The following is a 21,644-nucleotide window of genomic DNA, read 5'->3' on the forward strand; positions in this document are numbered from 1 at the left end:
ATCACAGGCCTCGTATGTATATATATATATATGTGTGTGTGTGTGTGTGTAACCTTCTTTTCTCTAATTTTTATTCAAGTTTGAAGCAATTGAAATTTCACTTTTATCTAACTTTCACTGTAATATGTAAAAAATAAAATAAACTGTATGTACATGTTATTGAAGCTTATATGTTTTCAACTGACAAAAATAATGTGATAATTTAATTGAAAAGTTGAATAGCCTCAAATGTTTGGAATATAGTTTTGATAAAGATTAAAGGTAGTGGCTGATGTTTCTATAAACCAGTATGATGAATTGATGACAAACTGAGTAAATCACACTTTATCTGAATGATTTGTGTATGCTAATACACTGATGTGTCACTACAGGTCCAAGCCCTGGTAGCACATTTAACATCTTTAGACCTAAGTAGTTGGTTCATGAAAAATGTATGACCATTCAATACTGCAATGTTTACAAACATGATGTTAGAAAAACACATAGGTTTAAGAAGTCTTGATAGAAATGAATAAAACCCTATAACCCAAGCTCTTTTGAAAGGTGGACCTTTCATCTTTAGGGGCAAACTGGGAATGGTGGTGTAATCGAATGAGTAATATATATAAAGGGATTTTAGTGATTCCATGAAGGTCATATGGTTTTTCCAGGAAATGTTTAGTCTATTTTTCTGTGTTGTAAGCGTCTTATTTCCGGTACAATGTAGCTGATGGCGAAAGTGTATGTTGAAAGGTGTTAGTGATATTTTACTTTAGAAATGGCTAAATATATGTATATTTAAAAATATATTTAAGTGTTTAAGTAAAATATAAAGATGACACCTGGAGACTGATTGAAAAAGATATGTTATGCTAATCAATTTATAGAAACAGGTATTAAAAATTATCTTAAATAAGTAGTAAGTTTTAGGAAATTCAGCATACACATGACATGAAAAAATATGCAAAGAATAACAATTATTTTTCTGACAGAGATGAAACCAATGAACAGAGATCACTGATTTCAGGATCTAGATTAATTCCGAAAGGTTGAACAATGTTTAGATTAGCAATCCAATAAGCTTCTTTTATTTCTATATTTGCTTTAGTTTTGAATCCTGTTTCAATACCGATGAGAGTAACATCATTAATGGAATGATCAGATTGGTTAAAATGTTGAGCAACAGGGAGAACTTTTTCAGTGTTAATAAAAGACTTGTGGTTGTTGAAACATTCTCTGAGTTGTTTGTGTTTGTTCTACATATTAGTGATTGCATTATTTACACTGTATAAGGCAAATGATGTTTTTTGTTTCACATGTGAATTCTTTGATTGTGCTTGTCAGAAAATGAGTCAGTGGTTTTTCTGAACTTGCAGGTTTGACAACGGGTTTTATTACATGGACGACAACCATTTTTGGGTGAGATGTAATTCACTTTTATGTGAACAAAAATATATTTTAGAGTTCTGCTTTTTTGGAAGGAGACAATCGGAACTTCAGGAAATATCTGTTTGAGACAATCATTGAGCTGTAGGATATGAAAATGTTTTTTCAGAATTCGTGAAACATTTCTGAGTTTAAATTGATAGGTAATAATAAGAGGAATTCTATTTGAAAGTTTAGTGTTGCTCTGATTTAGGATGTTTTTCCACTGAGTGTTGTTAGCCTTTGCAATTTGTCTGTTGATTTTGGTATCTTTATATCCTATTTGTAACATGTTTTGTTTTATACCCTTGGTGTGTTTTCTGTAGTCTTTCATCTGAACACATTTTCTTTATTCTAATAGCTTGACTGTAGCTAATGTTTTGTTTAGCGTGAGAGGAGTGACAGCTTTTATAGTGAAGGTATTGTGGTCTGTCTGTAGGTTTTTTGTACAAGTCAGTATGTAAAATTCCGAAAAACAGTGATGTCAAGAAAGTTAATCTGAGAAGGCGAGTAATCACTGGTAAACTTGATTGTTTTGTGAAAGGGGTTTGCATGTGAGATAAATTCTTCAAGTGATTTAAGACCGGCTGTCCAAATGAAAAATATATGTCATCCATGTAATGTTTCCATGTATGAGGTTTTACAGGGCTTAGTTGTAAAAGCTGGTTTTCAATAGGACCCATAAAAATGTTGGCATAATTGGGAGCCATTCTGGTACAAAAGTAGACTTGCGACTAAAAAAGATATGTAAACCCTTTCCGAATAGAAATATTCATACAGTACAAAATTAAGAGATGTAGTGCCACGGGGAATAACATTTCAAAAGGGGAACCTTCAGTTTTCTGCATAGAAGCTGTAAAATTTACTCAGCATTTAAGACTGCAACATGCTCCAAAATTACACCAGAGTGATGCCATCAAAACAAAGGTAGTGGCTATAAATAAGATTCCTCTAATCCCAAAATCCTTTTTGATGAAACTGGACATATATTCTGGTACTATTCAAAATTAATGAAGAAGGATTTGAAGTTGGCAAAGGCTCATGAGCTGAGAGTTCATAATCTTCCAGCCACACCTGAAAATCGGTGACTTCTTGCAAGAGAAAAATGGCCATAGAAACTGAAATCATGGAAGCCCCATTTGACCACATACCTGTCAAGTCTTCTATTTCAGCTGTAGATTTCTTTTGTGCTTTTGCCCTGCTTAAATGTGCTATTTGAAGGCATAATTCACATACAGTGGAGGATCTGTGGAATGTTTGTAGTATAAGATTGACCTTACAGAAAGTTGTTACAATTAAAACTATGTTTGACAATAGAGCATAATGACTGCAATCAGACTGGACACATTTGACAATGAAAGAAGATCCAAGAGTAGTATGAGACCTGGAACAATTATCTTTATAAAGTGTGATTAACCTCAGTAATTGTTTGATTCTTCTGGAAGACAATCATAATAAATTTTTGTTTCTTCTGAATGATGGGTCTGTTATATGTTGAATGGTTTAAAATTCAACAAAATATTAAAGAATAGTGATACATTATAATGTGAATTCTATACAGGTGCATCTAGAACTTGATGCACTGATGCTCTCTTTGGATGAACATGAGTTCCAAGAATTAAAACAGAGCAACAGAGACAGGCTGCTCATTTTCCAGGATCTTCTATCTTCATGTCTTGGCATGTTATGTGGATCTAGTCATCACCATAGCCTAACACCTGGCTTTGTTTTAACAGTTTCAACTGTAAGTTACCATCATATGTTTCTATATAAAATCCAATTTTTCTTATGTGTTTCCATGTATTAAACCATTTAACTTTCACATATTTTAATCATTTAATGTTTATGCTCTCCTACCTAAAGCCTATTATCTTTCACATTTTCCATGTGTATATAATTTATTTTTTACATTTCCATACCTATATCCATTTAACTTCATTGGTTTCACTACTTTCATCTTTCCAAGACAATACCTCACCTCTACACACACAATAACTTAATCCTTTGCACTGAGATTTGCAAGCCACTAGCCTTAAGCTAATTCCCACCTAAAAATCCTGAGTTTAATGTGAAGTGTACTAGTGTATGATAACATCATCATGCAACAGTAGTCCTCCACCAATAGGAGGACAATACAACCTTCTTGCACAGTAACTCCCCTTAGGCACATGCACTCTAAATAACTTTGTTCTTTTCCTTGGTATTGCCTAGAACGGACATGTTTTTAAAATTATTAATAAATTAAATTATATTTGTGATAGTTTACAAAACTTAAAGTTCACTGGTTTATTTTATTACTAAAGAAAAATATTTTTTTTTCCTGCTTACCTATTATGAATTCTAAAGTGATGTTAACTTATGCTTCATTCCATGATAGTGATAGTGTTCCTAACATTGGACCTGTATCAATTGTGGTTTCTGGGGGCTTGTTGTCTGTGGAGGACATGACAGCAATTCTTCAATGTTTTTTGGATTCCTTCATGCACACTGGGCCTCCTCCTCCCTTCTGTTTGGCTAACATTCCTTCACCCCAATTGTAACACGATCAGGATGATGATGATTTGACTGGATGTTTCCCCAACCAGGGTTTCCTCTAAGCACAGCCTTAACTTTGTCTATTATGAATTCTCAAGTGATGGTAACTTCTGCTTCATCCCATGATAGTGACAATGAAACCCATACCTCAGACTACTCTATCTTTCCTCTTTCACCTGACATTAGAGTCCATGCAGACTTGTCTCTCAAACAACTGTACATCCATACTACCATACCTTTTCCTCCTTGACTCTTTTGACCTGGATTACATTTCTGTTCTCTGATTCACAGTCTTTGGAATCTCTTTTATCTGCCTGATGGTGGTGGGCCCCTTAACTTCTATTTCCCTTTCTATTTTTCAATTTTCATGCCTATGTCTCTTTCTTAACACCCTCCTACATTACCTCTTATCACTTCACCGTGTTCCATAGGAGGGTTTTCTGGAGATATTTGTTGTTGTTTTTTTTTACACCATGTTGGCCCATACTACTTTTTCTGCTCTATCCATCCTTATTCAGTTCCTCTGTTGTTGTAGCTTGGTTGAATGGGATGCTCTCCATCCAATTTTTGTCCTTTCTTCTGCTTTGATTTTGCCTCAGTTCTTCAACCAGAGGTCTTCATGGGTGTTCATGACTCACTGAAGACCCAAACAGAGATAGCCAAGCATCAGTCCTCATTGTCCACTATGGCTTCTCTTCATTCTTAACCTCACCATTCTGTTTCTAGGCTTGCTGAATCCACATCACCTCTTCCCATCCTAGTTTCCTGGCCGTTTTTTACTTCCCCTTCTCCCAATTTTCAATGTCAGGGTCATTGCTTGTCTCATCAGTCATTAACTTGTCAGGTATGGTTCTGTGTGGGCCTGTCTATCCCTCTTCATCAGCCTTCAGTCTCCATTTTCAACTGAGAGATGAGTTATTCAGGTTCTCTCCCACAGCCTGTCTATCCACTTCACTCTGTCTTCTCCCCATTTCCATTTCTATTCCTCCTCCATGTGTTCCCCATTATATTCAGTGTCTTGAGGATGTGATTTCAGATCTGATGTTACCATCAGGAGGATATTTACCCCTACACTTGGTTATTCCTCTTGTCTTTTTGTGGTCCCCTAGACAACTGGGAACTGATACCTGGTTGTCACCTCATCTCCCCACCAGTTTCTTATCATCCCTCAGTTCCATATGAAAGGTTTCTTTACTTTCAACATTTTGGATACATTTTTATGCATTACAATCACCCTGTCTTTCAGACATTTTCTGTTTCATCCATTGAGATCGGGTCATCCAGAACCCGATCCCTTCCTTTTGGCATTGCATTTGCTTCTTATCTCTGTAATTCCTTCACTATTGGCATCTTTTTCTGCGTGTCATGGGGTTTTAGTGAGTTACATTCAAAATTTAATTTAACTACTTTTTTATCATGGTATATGAATAAATTTGGTATAAAACGTATTTAATAATCCAAATTTTAATAGTATATAAATTTTAAGTTCATAACTTTATATGGCAATATTCAAAAGAAATCTGAATATCTCCTAGTGTGAGAATTGTGACATTTTCTCTCTAGGCATCCTCTCTTCCCTAATTTATTTACCACCCCCTCCAAGAAGTACAAAATTTAATGTAAATTACTCATTATAATCTTGTCATCACTCAGGCAAAGCATATTTCAATACGATATCTCACCTTTTCTCGATTAGTACTGCCCTCGCAGACTAGCATGGCCAGGTGGTTAGGTGTTCGACTCGCAATCTGAGAGTTGCAGGTTTGAATTCTTGTCCTGCTAAACATGCTCACCCTTTCAGCCATGGGAGTGTTATAATGTGATGGTCAATCCCACTATTCATTGGAAAATAGTAGCCCAAGAGTTGGCAGTGGGTGGTGATGACTAGCTGCCTTCCCGCTAGTCTTACACTGCTAAATTAGGGATGGCTAGTGCAAATAGCCCTCGTGTAGCTTTGCTGGAAATTCAAAAACAAACAAACAGTACTGTCCTCTGTCAGTGCAAATTGTCACTGCTCGCCACTATCCTTCCACCTCCCTCTTGTGCATATCTACATGTAAATGATTATGCAACAGCTCTCCGCTAATAGGAGCACAACACAACCCCTATCATAACCAGCACCCTCTCCACAGTTGTACTTGTTGATCACTTCTTGGGTGGCAATAGCACTGTACAGACGTGCTTGATTTTGCTCGCCAATTTGACAGTGTTTTTTTTTTATACTACAGACTTCCTTTTTTTTAATATTTCTTTAATTTTTTGTGTTTCTGATTTGTGAAATGGTGTTGCTTTTCCAACTTTTCTTAATTTTTCATTTTTTTTTTCTTCATGTTTGGAATAGTCACTATGCTTTCACAGTTTCAGATCTTATTACAACCACAGCTGTTACTGCTGCTATGGTTTCCCAACCACTACTATTGGGTTGAATACTAAATTATTGGCCTAGGACGTTGGTCCGTGTTCATGCAACCTTCAACACCACATGAAGAATATTCTATCATGCCTGTTCCTGGAGTGTCTGACAGGGAGGATGAGAATTTGGACAGCCTATTCTCCCACCCTGAATATGCTACCTATTCACGAGTGATATCAGGGGATTTCCCAAGACCTCCTTCACCCTTTGTGGAATTGATTTATCAGGTTTGTGCTGTATTATCCTTATCTCCTGTTTTTTGTGATTATCAACCTGCCCTCTTTTGCTGAAGAATCTATGGGCCAGTATTTAATGTTTCTTCCCTCACCTGATGTTGTGGTTCATACCCAGCATTTTAGGGGATCAACTTTGGTCGGGGTTTAGTATACCTCGTCTGCCTCGTACATCTGCAGATCATTCTTATGCATTTCATAGATCTTCCTTCCCTTATCCTGATTCCAAACATTTGGTATCTCTCATTACATTGTGAGGTTCAGACCCTAATGCATCAGTGGATTTCTCACAACCTCAATTCACGTATCAAACAGATGTTGTCCACAATTCTGCGTGCATTATTGACTATGCACTTACTGGCTTAGACAATTCACTTGTCTCCTTAAGGGTTTTCAGATGATGTTCAGTCTTTTGTTTATTACAGTGGCATGCCTTTCACCTTTGGCTCTGTCTCTTCAGACATGCTTGATATGCTATTCACGTAAAAAAAGGTGCCATGAGCAGTTTGCATAGGAAAGTAGCAGGTAAACGTACTCAAGAAAGAATGGCATCCCTACCCAGAAGGTCCCAACCGGTGTTTAGCAGTTTTCCCGGCTCATTGGAGGCCTGAGTTAAGTCTTATCATCTGCATAATTCATTATCCTCTTTATCTTCCTGTTTCTATGAGCTTCCTCCTCCAGTTTTTTGTCTCGCCCCCCCTCGTCCAACCCTTTGCCGGTCCCGGCTTCTTGTTGTTCATCCATTCGCAGTCGACTTTGTTACTCAAAGCTGTTTCAGAGGATTACAATGTCAATGACTCAGCTTTGGAGTTGGGGATAGTGGGGGCCAGGCTTTTCCATTTTTTCCATATGTGGACACCTTTCACAATGGATCCATGAGTCCCACAGGTTCTATCAGGGCGTATGAACCTTCACTTCCATTCCCTTCCCTCACTGTCTCCTCATCTCATTGCCTTCCCCCACTAAAGGATCCTGTTTTCTCACCAGCAGTTACAAAAGGTGGTTAGGAATTTTCCTCAGAAATATGCTGTAGAACTTAGAGACTCTTCTCAGCTGGGATCTTACCTCGGTCTTTTTGTCGTAACCAAAATAATGGAGAATTGGTGACCAGTTATAGATTTATTGTCTTTGAATCATTTCCTCATTGTACCTGAATTCACATTGGAGTCTTACTTAACCCTTTAGTGGGTTTTCACTCTTGGGTTGTGGATGATGAAGATCGACTTGTTGGATGCCTATCTACACATTCTCATCTCTTGGGCATCCCAGCATTTCCTTTCTTCTTTGTTATCAGGGCTGTGTTTATCAGTTTTGGGCTCTACCTTCTGGCCTGGCCTTGGCTCTTTATGCTTTCTACTGAGTAGGCTGGTTGTTTGCTTGACAGAGGCCTTTGTTTCCACCATTACATGGACAGCTGGCTGCTTTTGGTTTCCTCTCAGGTCGAGTTTGCTGTTCACACTCAGTTTCTTCTTTGAGAAGCTGCCAGAGTGGGTTTGCTCATCAAGGTGTAGAAGTCGTTTTTCATACCCATACAATTTCCGAGTCATCTGGGTGTGTTTTCCATTCCCTCATCAGTTGAGCCCAGCCTTTTCCCCTTTGTTTATAGGATATGGAATATCTTGTTCATAGTCTATCGGCTTCTCACTCTCTTTCTGCATGACAGACCTTATCTCTTTTGGGTATGTGGGGTTCTATTGAAGCTTTTGTTCCCCTTGGTCAGCCCACGTGTCTCCTTCAGTGGGTGTTACTCAACCAGTGTAGCATCATTTGGGATCCCGTATTTGCTCATAAGTTATTTCAGAAGTTGTTTGTTCATTGGGGGTATTCCAGATGTGGATGTTCTTGCCACACATCTCAATGCACAACTTTCCCATTTTTGGTCTCCCATTCCTCATCCTTTGGCAAAAGCTGTACATGCTCTTAGTCAATACTGGAAAGGATATTACCTGTATGCATCTCCTCCTGTTCGTCTTCTTCCCAGGTTCCTTTCATGTGCTCCTAGTGACTTCATTTTGGCCTGCTTAGACGTGGTTTCCACTTCTGTGCAGGCTTTTGGTGTCCCCTCCTCTTCCTTTGCCATTTTCTCTCAGGCTCCTTTGTCTACCTCAATCCAGAGTGTGTCATCCATCCATTCCTCCCTCAGGCTTTATGAGTGGTTATTGTCCAGTCCCTTGCAAAACAATCCTTTGTCCTTGGTGATTTATCAACGTAAATTGTTTACTTTCTGCTGCTGGTCTTTCCACCAGTAATATCATCCTTCGCACCCTTCCCTACCACTATTGATTAAATTTTTCAATAGGGGACTGTCAGTTTTCTCGATTGCCTGCTATCAAGCTGTATAATCTTGCATATTCAAATTTATTGAGTTTTCCTCTGTCTTCCAATCTTCCATGTTGTCTTTGTTATTTTGTTATTTCTCCCTTTCCCATCATTCCTACCCTGTATCTCTCTCGGATTGGAATCTCAGTGTTGTCTTTCTGCTCTCACTCATCCTCTGTTTGAACCTTTGTCTTTGTGTTTCCTGTATCTCCTTTCCCTAAAATCCCTATTCCTCATATTATTGGATTGTGGCCAGCAGTGATGAGATCTTTGTGATTGACGCTTGTTGTGTTCTGTTTCCACAGTTCCTATATTCTCTTCTTCCCTGACCATTTATTTTTGTCCAATACTTCTGTTGCTATAGTGGGTAATTCCACTTTTTCTCTCTTTTCCCTATCCTTCATTTCCCACATTTTCTCTTTTGATCTTAACTGCCTCATGTGTCTGGTCCAGCCCTCCGATGGTATCTCACTCGCACTGCTCCCTTCTGTGGTTCATGTACTCCATGATTTCCTTCCATGTCCTGGAACCTCTCTACAATTACTCTTGCATGTTGGGATTGTTAGTTCATTAGGGAGGTGTATTCTTCCCTTTCACCTGAGGAGTGTCATCTTTTGAGGGTATTTTCTCGTCAAATCCGTCACCTCACCATGTCATTGGCTGCCCATTTCTGTCTTCCTTTGAAGGTCATCATCGGGGCCACTACACCTCATATCTTTGTTTCACATTATTTATATCATGTGGCCAGTTCTTCCTCAGTGTGTTTTCATTTATCTTCAGTCACCATTTTACACACTGTGGTGTCATTATGACTGGTGAGTACTATATTCAGTTCTTTATTTATTTACAAGGGCCTTTTTTGCTTGTGTATTATGGATCCCACTCAGTAGCGAGAGGTGCCTGACCAAGTATACTTTTCTTATGCAAAATCTGCACTGTCCATCCTGTGCCCGGGCTCAATTCAGTTATGCTGTAGCTCTTCCTACCATGGACCTGATGTATAATTCCAAATGCTACCAGGTTTTAGTTGTGTGTTTCCATCCAATTGTCCTCTATGCCAAACCAATTATGTTGCAGGATAGGATTACACACACACACCATCAAGATGGGGTGTTTAGTAGGACCACTAGTGGTTCTCTCAAGGGGTCTTTTGCTTCATAAGTATGTTCGTTCCAGACCATACAATCATGGACAATCATGCTGTCCATCCTGCCACATCCACCTGTCACATCCTCTCTTTCACAATTTGTTGATAGTTCTCTTTTACGTTTCATTATATATTACCTGTTACCAATAGAAAGTCAAGGTTTTCATCTATCAAATGATGTATTGTATAACATTGTATTATGAACAGAATATCATCAATTTCACTCACAGTACAAGATTCATTCCCGTGGGAAAGTTAACTTGGATGAATTTATAACAGCTCTTGTCACATAGTTAGAAAGCCAAGAAAATTTTGAGTGGTAAGTGAATTTGTCTACTTTTTGCATGTTATTAGTCTGTATTCTTTGGTGCATTATGTAATTAAATACAAATTAAGTGCATTATTATCTATAGTATAAGAAATTAGAATTAACTCTCTTCAAAACCTGACAGCAAGAAAAAAGATTAGGTAAATACTTTATTTCTTGTTTTTCATATTTATTCTTTATTTATTATTGTAAAAGTAACTAAAATCTAAAAATACAAATCTTTTTAACTTATTTAAGACTAGATTAGGTAAAATAAGTAATGATAATAATATAATTAAAATGGTTCACGAAGCATGCAAGTGAATAACTCGTGGGTAATGTAATTTGATTGCGTATTTTGAGCTGCACAGTCCCTGAGTGATTTACAACTTTTAATGGCTTGGATATTAGTTAGACACAGTTCAAAGGGCAATAAAACAATAAAATTTAATTATAAATAGATGGATAATGTTACAAACGTAGAGCTACTTAGGATAAACGAATGTAGTTTCATGTTACAATTTGAAGTCATTCTAGAGAAAAAAAGGTTAATTTAGGTTCTTTTTTTTTTTATATATATAGTTACGAGGTTGATCGAAATGAACAATCCCGTTTTGAGATAGCATAGAGAAAATAACAGATAAACTACAAAGTTTTACTTGAAAAAACGTTTAAAATGCATTTAGGAGGTTTTAGGGATTACACAAAGGAAATTTGAGATAGGGAAAAGTATTTTTAATCTTAATATGAAAATTACTTTGCACACAGACTATTCAAAACAAATACGCAACATATTCATGGACAAATCTTTATTTTACTTTATTAAAAATACTTCACTAAGAAATATGAGTTTTTGTATGTGAAAGACTTGTAATATATTGATATATTGAGAGTTATAAGTATTAAATCTATAAAGACTTTAACTGAGTACTAAAAGGTCACGTGGTTGGTCAAATTAACCAAGCCCATATTGGAAGTGTTAATAGGTGATATGTATTATGGAATTCCTTGTTTTTCCACCTTTTATGTTCGCAACACAGTCATAAAAGAACGAAAAGTATACCTGGATTAGATGCTGTGTTTTCTCCCACTGTGGCGTGATATTTTCTTTTTTGGTTCCACACCTCATTGTCTCTCTTTGGGCACTTTCATCAGTGGGATTCTCGCTATTTTGTGAGAAGAGGTAAGATATCGTATCGGAAACTAACATTTTCCTAAACTGAAAATGTATTTCTAATAGATACCTCTGCCTACATTTCCCACCCAGCCTCCCCACTTCTGATGATTTGTGGTGTAAGTCCTATGACCAATCTTGAAGTGATTTATAAGTGCAATTGTGGAGAGGGCACTGGCTACGATAAGGGTTGGATCTCGCTCCTATTGGTGGAGAGCTGCTGCATAATCATTTACATGTGGATATGCAGAAGCTGGAGGTGAAAGGCTAGTGGCAAACATTGAAAATTTGCACCGATAAAAGGCAGTACTAATCAAGAAAAGCTATTTTGTGAATGGAGGTATCTTTTGGAAATACATTTAAGGTTTTAGGAAACTGTTAACATTTTTACAGGCTTCAATCTTGTTTAATTACAGAGCCATCAAATAGAAAATCGGCCCCTCTTGCCATGTCCACTTGTCACATCATCTTATTCAGAAATTGCCAATAGTTCTCTCTGACACTTAATACTTTATTATTTGCAACCAATAGAGAGCCAAGGTTTTAATCTAATCAAATGATATATTATGTTGTTTTCTGTACAGAAAAATTTTTATTTTACCTCCAGTTCAAACTTTATTCCTATGGGAAATGTGTCATTAGCTGAACTTTTAGTGTCATTTGTCTCATAGTTAGAAAACCAGAAAAGTTGTTTTATAGTTATGGGACATTGTCTGCATCATGCATGTGATTATTCTATGTTCTTTGGTGTATTATTTAATCAAAGTATTTAGTGCAGTAATACTATTAGTATAAAAAAGTAGGGTTAAGTATCATTGACAGTTGACAGCAAAAAAAAAAAGACAACACAGGAAAGTACTTTATTTCTTATTTTTTATGTGTATTGTTTACTTATTGTCATAAAAGCAACTAAAATTTAATGATTAGAAACTTTTTAGGTTAGATTAAGTAAAATAAAGAGTAATATAAGTTTTTCATGAGGTATACTCATGAGCAACTGCAGAGTTGCTAATGCATTATGTTATTCAATAGAGTAAGGTGAGCTTCAGATTTAATGGTGGGAATATCAGTTAGTCATGGTTCAAAGGGCAATAATGCAATAAAATTTAAGTATAAATGATGTATACTGTTACAAGTTTACAATTATTTAGAATAAACAAATGTTGTTTCATGTTACAATTTGAAGTCATTCTAGAAAGAACAGATGTTAATTTTGATTTATTTTTAAGTTTTAAATTTATTTAGGATGCTTTAGAGATTATGCAAGTTAAATTTGAGATTTTTCAGATGAAGATAATTATTTTTAACCATAACATGAAAATTATTTTGCACTTGGAGCAGTCAACACTTTGAGAATACTTCATTAAAAATTGTGATTTTTTTGTCTACAGAAGACTTAATAATTACTAAAAGCTTGCAAAATTTCGTGAAGATATGCAAAGCATATTAGAAATTATAGTATGAAAACTATAATGGTCAGTTTGGGGTCATGAACTCAGTTTATTTGACTGGGCCTGTAGTAAGAGAGTTAATCGAGTCATAGGAACATTTGCACACCTTGTTCCTAGATTGGGGCTGAAGTTCCATTATTATGTGGATGATTGGCATCTCCTCACACCTCTATTCTTCTGCAAGTGGCTGTTTAGCTGGGCTAGCTTATCAAACCTTTCAAGTATTTTTCTTATGCCCACCCTATTTTGGTTGTTCTTCAACTCCCAGCTTAATTTGGCTCAGCTTTCACCACATCACTTATATGCAAGGGAATGTCTTGTCACCAAGGTCTGTGCTTTTCTTTTACACCCTGTGCATCAGGTTCCATTTCTTTTAGGTCTCTGGCTTCCCTTGAACCACTCATTTATTTAGACCACACACACGTGCCTATTCCAGTGTGACCTTTCTTGGGATCTGTTGTCTTCAGTTGAGCACCTTCCTTTTTCTCTTCATGAGGATTTGTCTTGGTGGCTCAACTATACCAATAGACTGTAAGCATAACTTTGACATCCCGTGAATGAATTTCCATCTTTTCACAGATGCTTCTCCGCAGGCTGGGAAGGTGGGGGGTACTTTCTGAACAACTACATGTTCAGAGAGTGTTTGGGCTCCATTGAGCATCCACTGCACATCAATGTCCTTGAAGTTCTCACCACCCATCAGCCATTTTCCCATTCCCACCATCTTCCCATGGATCAGTTGGTTATGATCCACTCCAGTTCCATGTATTGAACATGCTATTCCCATGGAGTTTGTCTTGTGGCTTGTCTAACAATGGAGTAGTTTCTCCACCCTCAGGTTTTTTCATTGGGTTTGTTCTCAGATGGTCATGCCTTTCATGAATGCCTTCACCACTCTCAACACCAAACTTCCCCTCTTCAGATCCCCAGTTCCTCATCATTCTGCCCTGGCAGTCAGTTATCTTAGCCAGGACTGGTCTCCCCTTTTTTCTGTATGCCTGTCCTCCTGTTTCTCTTCTTCCTTCTGTCATCACTCTGATAAGTGACAGTCCTTATCAGATGATGTTAGTGGTGCCTCTTTGGCATGCACAACCTTGATTTCCTCTGCTTCATCAGTTGATATGCAGACCCTCCCTTCATCTGCCCCATTCCCACTCTCTCTTGCTCCAACCTTGTCTCTTTCACCCAGAGGTGTTATCTCTTCATCTTGATGTGTGGGATTTGTTTAGTCCATTGCTCTCATGGCTGGACTCTCCAACTGTGTAGTTTTTTTTTCTTATCCCATTTCTGTTGTCCTTCAACTCTGTCCGTCTGTCAACAGAAATGGTGGGTTTTTACGTTGGCTATTCCTCCAGATCATTCTACTGTGGCCCACCTTTAGGTCTTTTTCACATTGTTGTTTGACCATTGATTGTGGATTTCCACTAGTCATGGTTCTCAGGTGGCTTTATCAACTACATTTAACCTTTTTGTTGCTATCAGATTTTTCTTCTCATGTTCTCTCCATATTGTTCTGATCCTTCCTTCTTCACTGATCCCTCTCATCCTACTCCCATACCTGAGTGGGACATTAATGTGGTCTAACATGCTTTTACACATGGTTTGTTCAAGCAGTTGGCTTTATGTTCATTGTAGTTTCTTTCTCTGGAGACATTTTCTTTTTCTCCTTGCATGTGGTCACTGTAGTTTGGATGTATATGCCATTGATGCTTCCTGCACTCTCTTTCACTGTACATACTTACTCCTCTATCCAGACCGGGCCTTTTTTCCTGAGACTTTGGCTGTTTGAAAATGATCATTTCATTGCATCATATTTGTCAACTGTTTCACTCTCTTGCATCTCATTTTCACCGACCCTCAGATGAGATCCTTCAGGCTGGAAGGTGGATGAATCTGCACACATTCCTTCTATGAGATTTTGACCTCATCCAGTCAGTGTTCTTCAATAAAACTAAATATCATATTTGAAAAGGGTAAATACATTTTCTTTTTCAACACCCTTTTCTTTTTTATAAGATCATGCCAGGTGTCTGATGTTGCCTCCCAAATTATGCTTATTTCCCCAAATTTGCATCAGGTCAGTGATAACAGAAAGCATTCAACCCATCCACTCTGTCTTTGTCAGTGCACACTGTTGAGATGGGGTGTTCTACAAGATCAGTAGAGGTATCCTTGTGGTATTAAAATTGCTCAATTGTCTTATTCTGACCATGCCATTCCATGAACTATAATGGAAAGAGTCGGGACCAGGGAAGTGATTGCCAGTTTCTTTGGTTCATGTTTGCTGGCTTTTAACCCATTCACTGCAGCTGGTACACTCTGGATTTTTCCCAGTTTCAGGAGTGCTTGAGGGTAACTAGCACATAGAAGATGGAAGTAATTGGTGATTGACCTTTAAGAGTTCTTCACTGATTGTGTATAGCACAATACAGTGGGAAGAAGAGCAGTGTTGGCACTGTCTGTGTTCTGTCTCAGACAGTTAATGTGCCCTCATTTTGCAGTGGGAAAGGTTTGTCATCCCTATCTCTGTCCTTCATGTTGAGTTGAGATGAGACACACACTGTATGTTCTGATTGTGCTCTAACCACACTACACTTCTTGGTTTCCTGACCACTTGTGATGGGTGCTTGGTTGGTCTTGATAAAATTCCATCCATCCCAGCAACACAGTGGGTTCTTTTGCCTTTCCCTCTGTTTTGTTCTGGGTGAAGATTATATCCTGGTCAAGACAAGATGCAGTCTCCCTGCCATCAGGTGACATGCTCCTTCGAGCACTTTCTGAAGGTAGCTCATCTAGGTTTAATGTAGAATTCTAGCTATTCTGTGTAAAGAGATGAGGTATCATTTCAGAAGATAACATTGTGCATACCTGAAAATGTATTTCTGATAGATACTTCTGCATACCTTCCACTTGTTTTCCCCACTTCTGGTGCACTTTTTTCATGCCCTGTTGAAGAAAAGTTATTTCAACCACAAGTGCTTAGGGGGAGTTACTGCACAAGAAGGTTATAGTGTTGCCCTCCTATTGGTGGAGGGCTGTCGTCGAATGATGGTGTCATCACGTGCTAGTGCAATTCATGTTAAACACGTAATTTTTAATTGGAAATAAGCTCCAGGCTAGTGGCATGCAAGTCTCATAGGCAGATGATCAAGGGAACAAGGTATTCTGTGTTTGAAGGTGAATATCTATCAGTAATACATTTAAGATCAGCATAATGTTATCTTTTATTCTGCCTGTGTTACTTACTTCACCAGAAAAGCTTAATGTAATATGTTAGACTTTTCACTAGTTGATGTGTGTGTGTGTGTGTGTGCTTTACTGGAAATTTTAAAGTTTAATACTTTTGATTCTTGAGCATAAGCTAAAAATAAATTAAGTAAAATTTATTCTCCAAGGATAAGAGAAACAGTTCATAATTTGAAAAAGAAAACAGAAGGAAGTCAGATACACTCAAATAATTTCATATATATTTGCTGTTAATTTTTTAATTGCTGTAAATAAGATTTTTTCCTTTTTATAGGCAATGCTTCAGAGACTTCTTCTTTCCACAAAGAAGTTTCCACAAGGAAAGGTTTCTTGTAAAGATGCTACTCTACACTTTGTTGACAGGTTGCCTGAGCATTGGACTACATCAGTGTTAGATGATGATATTCCTGTAGTATATAATGTTCATGGTATGAAAGATGGCTTAACCTTTGACCTTGAAAAGTATAAATCACATCTACAAACCAAAGAATTAGGCCAGATTATCCTGTATTTTGATACTGTTTCCACAACAATGAATATACTAGAAAGGTATGTTAATTTGTTTGTTTTTAATTGTAAAAAAAAAAAAAATTGGTTGGAAACTAATAATGAGACATCTACTTATACAAAAGTAAGACTCAGGCATGTATTTGAATCTAGTTTTAATAAGCTAAGTCACAAGAGCCTTGGAAATTGTTTTTGTCAAGTCATTGTAGGGTTAGTAAAATAGTGGTTTTAACTCTTTCCATACAGGTACACTTTTCTATGCATGTCATGACATTTTACCAAGTTACATTCAAAATTTGATTAAACTACTTTATTATAATGGTATATGAATATACTTGGCATCAAAGTATAACTAATAAGTCAAATTTTAATATTATATAAGTTTTAAGTTCCTAATTTTATATGTCAATATTAAAAAACAAATCCTCAATTTCCCTTCGTATGAGAATTGACATTTGCTCTCTAGATCTTTCCTCTTCTCTGATTTATGTACCACCCTTCCACTTCTCACATCCTTTTTATTCACAAATTGCCAATAGTTCTCTCTGTCATTTTATACTATATTATTTATAATAAATTAAAAAACAAAGTTCTAATCTGTTGAATGATTTATTATATTATGTTGTTTTCTGTACAGAAAATTATCTGTTTCATTTGCAGTTCAAACTTTATTTCTAAGGGAAACACATTGCCAAGCTTAGCTGAATTTTTAATGGCTCTTATTGCATATTTAGAAAACCAGAAAAATTGTGATAGCTATAGTACATTGTCTGTTTTTTACATGTTATTATTCTGTGTCCTTAGGTACATTATGTAATTAAATAAAAAAGTATTTAGTGCAGTAGTACCATTAGTATAAAAGGTAGAATTCAGTTTCATTGACAGTTGATAACAGAAACAAGAAGCCCCAGATAAGTACTCTATTTCTTATTTTTCATGTGTATTCTTTATTTATTATTGTAAAACTAATTAAAATATAAAAATTAAAAACTTTTTATGTTAGATTACGTAAAATAAAATAAAAATAATAATGAAAAATTTTCACAAGGTTTGCTCATGAGTAGCCCATGCTTTATGTAATTTGATAGGGTAATGTGAGCTATATGTTCGCTGAGTGATTTACAACTTATGTGATGGGATTAGTAGTTAGAGGAGTTCAAAGGGCAATAAAACAATAAAATTTAAGTAGAAACTGGTGTATACTGATACAAGTTTTAAGTTTTTTAGGATAAACAAATGTAGTTTCATATAATTTGAAGTCATCCTAGAAAGAAAAAAAGATTCATTTATATTTTTAATGGTGGTTATGAGGTTGTGCAATTTGACTAATGGCATATAGAGTTAGGGTAGAGAAAATAATGGATAAAATATAAAGTTTTACTGAAAAAAACTTTTAAGTTTATTTAGGAGGTTTTGGAAGTTACGCAAATGAAATTTGAAAATTTTCAGACGAAGAAAAGTATTTTTAATCGTAACATAAAACACTTTGCACTTGGAGCTGTCAACACTTTGACTTCATTTATTCACAGAGAAATTTTTCATGAAAATAATTCATTAAACATTCTGTTTTTTTTTTCTACAGAAAGATTTTTAATGCTTACAGAAAGCACAAAACATAGAAGTTATAGTATGAAAATTCTAAATTTACAGAATTGAGGAAAACAAAACAGTTGTACCTTTTACAAATACATCATTTATTCATGACCATGGTATAGACTGAAGTGTTTTGTAATATATATATATTATATTTATATATATGTTTAAACAAAGAACTGGAAGTGACCTTCACATTCAGCTAGAGACAAGTCTGGTAAGGAGTGGGGAGAAGCTTAAGTTGGTTTGGTCGTTTAAAATTTTTTTGGGTTTGTTTTTAGACTTCTATTTATTTATAAAATTTCCAGACAGTCTAGTTATTACCTTTTTCACAGAATGGTTATACAACAAAGTTAGTTAACGTTTTGTTTAAAAAATGTAAATCCATAAATTTAAAATCAATATATCCACACACTGCACCAAACAAAAAGAAAAAGAAATGGTTTAAGATGAGCTACATTGGAAAACCTTCTCACAAAATATATAACACACTGAACAAAGAAATCTATAGACCGGCCTTCTACTGTAAAAACAACCTAGGAAAAATGTTGTGTAACAACAAAGACAGAATCGAAAAGTACAGCAACAATTAATGTCTCAAGACTGTGATAGTGTATATATAGGTCAAACAGAACGTTCTATAGAAACAAGAATTAAGGAACATTCTAGAATTTGGAAATTAAGGAAAATGTATTCCACCTTATTGAAATTAAACACCAATTTGATCCAGAAAAAACTGCAATATTTTACATATCTGTGAAAAAAGGTAAAAACTAGACAGTCTGGAAATTTTAGAAATAAATAGAAGCTTTAAAAACAAATCTACAAAAAGTTCTAAACGACCAAACCAACTTAAGCTTCTCCCCACTTGTCTCTAGGTGAATGTCAAGGTCACTTCCAGTTCTTTGTTTAAACATATATATAAACCCTATTACAAACACTTCAGTCTGTACCTGATGATACCTTTACTGGTGAAACCATGGTCACAATAAATGATGTTTTTGTGAAATGTACAGTTGTCTTGTTTTTCCACCTTTCTGTAATTATGGAGTTTCACCAAGTATCGACAGTTTCAAGTATCAATCATATAAAACTCTAAAGGTTAATTTGGTGCCACGAACTTGGATGATTCGACCAAGTGCATAGTGAGAGAGTTAAGTGATTTCCTTTTTTTAGTTAATTTAGCATAAGAAGAAGTATGCCATGAAGCCATTCTTTTGTGTTAAAATTGTACAGGGTTTCAAATGATGGTTGGCATTCAAACATTTCAACATCATCTACTATTAAATAGTCATAGGTAATGAAATTTATCTCAGTAAAAACCCTGGAAAAGTCCAGAATTGATGATAGTAAGTTCATGGAATTTGTTGGGCCATATGAACTCTGTATAGGAATTACCAGAACTGAAAAAAAAGGGATTTTAAACTTAGTTTTTTTCCTTCTTGGGTATGTTTTTAGAGAAGACCTTAATGTGTGTTATTAATAAAAAAAAGAAAGAAATACTGGTAGGAAAAAGAGGGATATTGAATTGACATTTTATTTAAACTGGGATGCCAAATATTAACAAAATCTATTCTAGTAACATGATTGGTTTATTATTTAAAAAAAAAGAAATGATTATGAACTACTAATTACTAGTTATAAATACTTTTGTTTTTGAAGATAAATTTCAGTTTTTAAATATTTTTTTTCTTTGACTGAGAAAAATTCAAGCTAGATTGTTGACTATAACAGGTGTAAGTATTTGCATTAAAACTTTCAGACATGTCAAAGCTTACTGGTTAAAGTTGAAAAGCTATTTAATTGAAAGGTAAAAAAAATATTCATCAATTTTATCCACTCCTTTTGAGCCACTTTCTTATACCAAAATGTATAATATCATGAATATATAAAGATTTAATAGTCAGCACTCAAAAAGTCATATGAAGTTAATATAGATTATATATATCAAGTCTTGTAATTAATGAAATCTTTAATCTTCCAAGAAATAATGAACTTTAATATACATGTTAAACTTTAGAGAAAATTAGTTGAAAGAACATTTAAATAAACAATGAACTTTAACTTTTTGTTTCTTATTTCCAGGTTCACGGATGTAGGTGGGCTAGTAGCTATAACAAGGTGCCAAACAAAAGGAAGAGGTAGGAATATGATGTACAATCTGTTGTTGAACCTGTAATTGTGGATTATGTGTAGAATTCTCTTATTACTATGAACTTTTTAATATATGTGAAACCCTCTAAAGTTTTAAACTGTGGAAAGTAAATAAAATTATTTGTATTAAAAGTAAATACAAACTCTAGTAAAATTAAACTAATGGTGATTACTTTTTTTTGTTTATTTATTTAATCAGGTAGAGGTGGAAATCAGTGGTTGAGTCCTAATGGATGTGCAATGTTTACATTACATGTCAGCTTTTCTGTCAAGTCATTCTTAGGTCAGAGTCTTCCATTTCTTCAGCATTTGACTGCTCTAGCTGTGATACAAGCAGTTTGTCATCGTTCTGGATATGAGGTGGATATGTTGTCGCTATTTATGTTAATATTTTATAACTTCTGGGTAACTTCACTTCCAAATTCTGTCATAAAAGAGTTTCATTCTGTATGACTTGAATAATATTAGCATGAACATTTAAGTTACTTTAGACTTCTTCCTAAGTTAGAACTTTTGTTTATAGTTTACTTATTTATTTCTTCTAAGATTTTAAAAATGTCTTTTGACTAAAGAATTAGGATATTTTGGGGGATACACTTAATCAATTTTTTATTCAGTGGCTAGACAGTAGCTTAAAGCAGTTATCAAAATTGATGGACACTCTCAACAAAAAGTCACCAGAAACTTTTCAGTTAGTCCTGAGTTGTTAATTTCCAAAAGCTAAAAATTGTAATCATATTTAACATTATGAATCCTGGCTAATGTGTTATGTCTTTCACATGTGATGATATACATTGTGAATCGTGGCTACTGTGTTATGTCTTTCACATGTGATGATATACATTGTGAATCCTGGCTACTGTGTTATGTCTTTCACATGTGATGATATACATTGTGAATCCTGGCTACTGTGTTTGATCTTTCACATGTGATGATATATGAGGCCTGTGAGAAAAGTATCCGACCTTATTTTTTTGGGGGATAACCTGATGGATTTGAATCAAGCGCGCTTGCATGAGCCGACCTAGAACCTTCGTGCGCATGCGTGAATTTTTTCCCGCTTGTTGATTGTGTCAGTTGTTGGCAAGCAGCCATTGAGTGAGATAGTGTGTAGTGCTCTCGTCGGTTTTTCATTGCAAGGAAAATGACGGAACGACTGGG

At 35.6% G+C, this 21,644-nt stretch overlaps 1 protein-coding gene across 4 annotated transcripts in view; it reads left to right on the forward strand.

The window, feature by feature from the left end:
* Positions 1–21,644, forward strand: part of LOC106469546 (biotin--protein ligase-like) — an 81,230-nt gene that overhangs the window by 49,640 nt on the left and 9,946 nt on the right. For all 4 annotated transcript variants that reach the window (XM_022398086.1, XM_022398084.1, XM_022398085.1 and 1 more), the window contains 4 exons: positions 2,966–3,148; positions 16,504–16,778; positions 20,415–20,470; positions 20,683–20,843. In XM_022398086.1, the coding sequence (XP_022253794.1) occupies positions 2,966–3,148; positions 16,504–16,778; positions 20,415–20,470; positions 20,683–20,843 (675 nt within the window). The remainder of the gene's footprint in view (positions 1–2,965; positions 3,149–16,503; positions 16,779–20,414; positions 20,471–20,682; positions 20,844–21,644) is intronic.

Source organism: Limulus polyphemus, unplaced genomic scaffold (genome assembly GCF_000517525.1).
Source record: "Limulus polyphemus unplaced genomic scaffold, Limulus_polyphemus-2.1.2 Scaffold3538, whole genome shotgun sequence".
NCBI classification, from domain to species: Eukaryota; Metazoa; Arthropoda; class Merostomata; order Xiphosura; family Limulidae; genus Limulus; species Limulus polyphemus.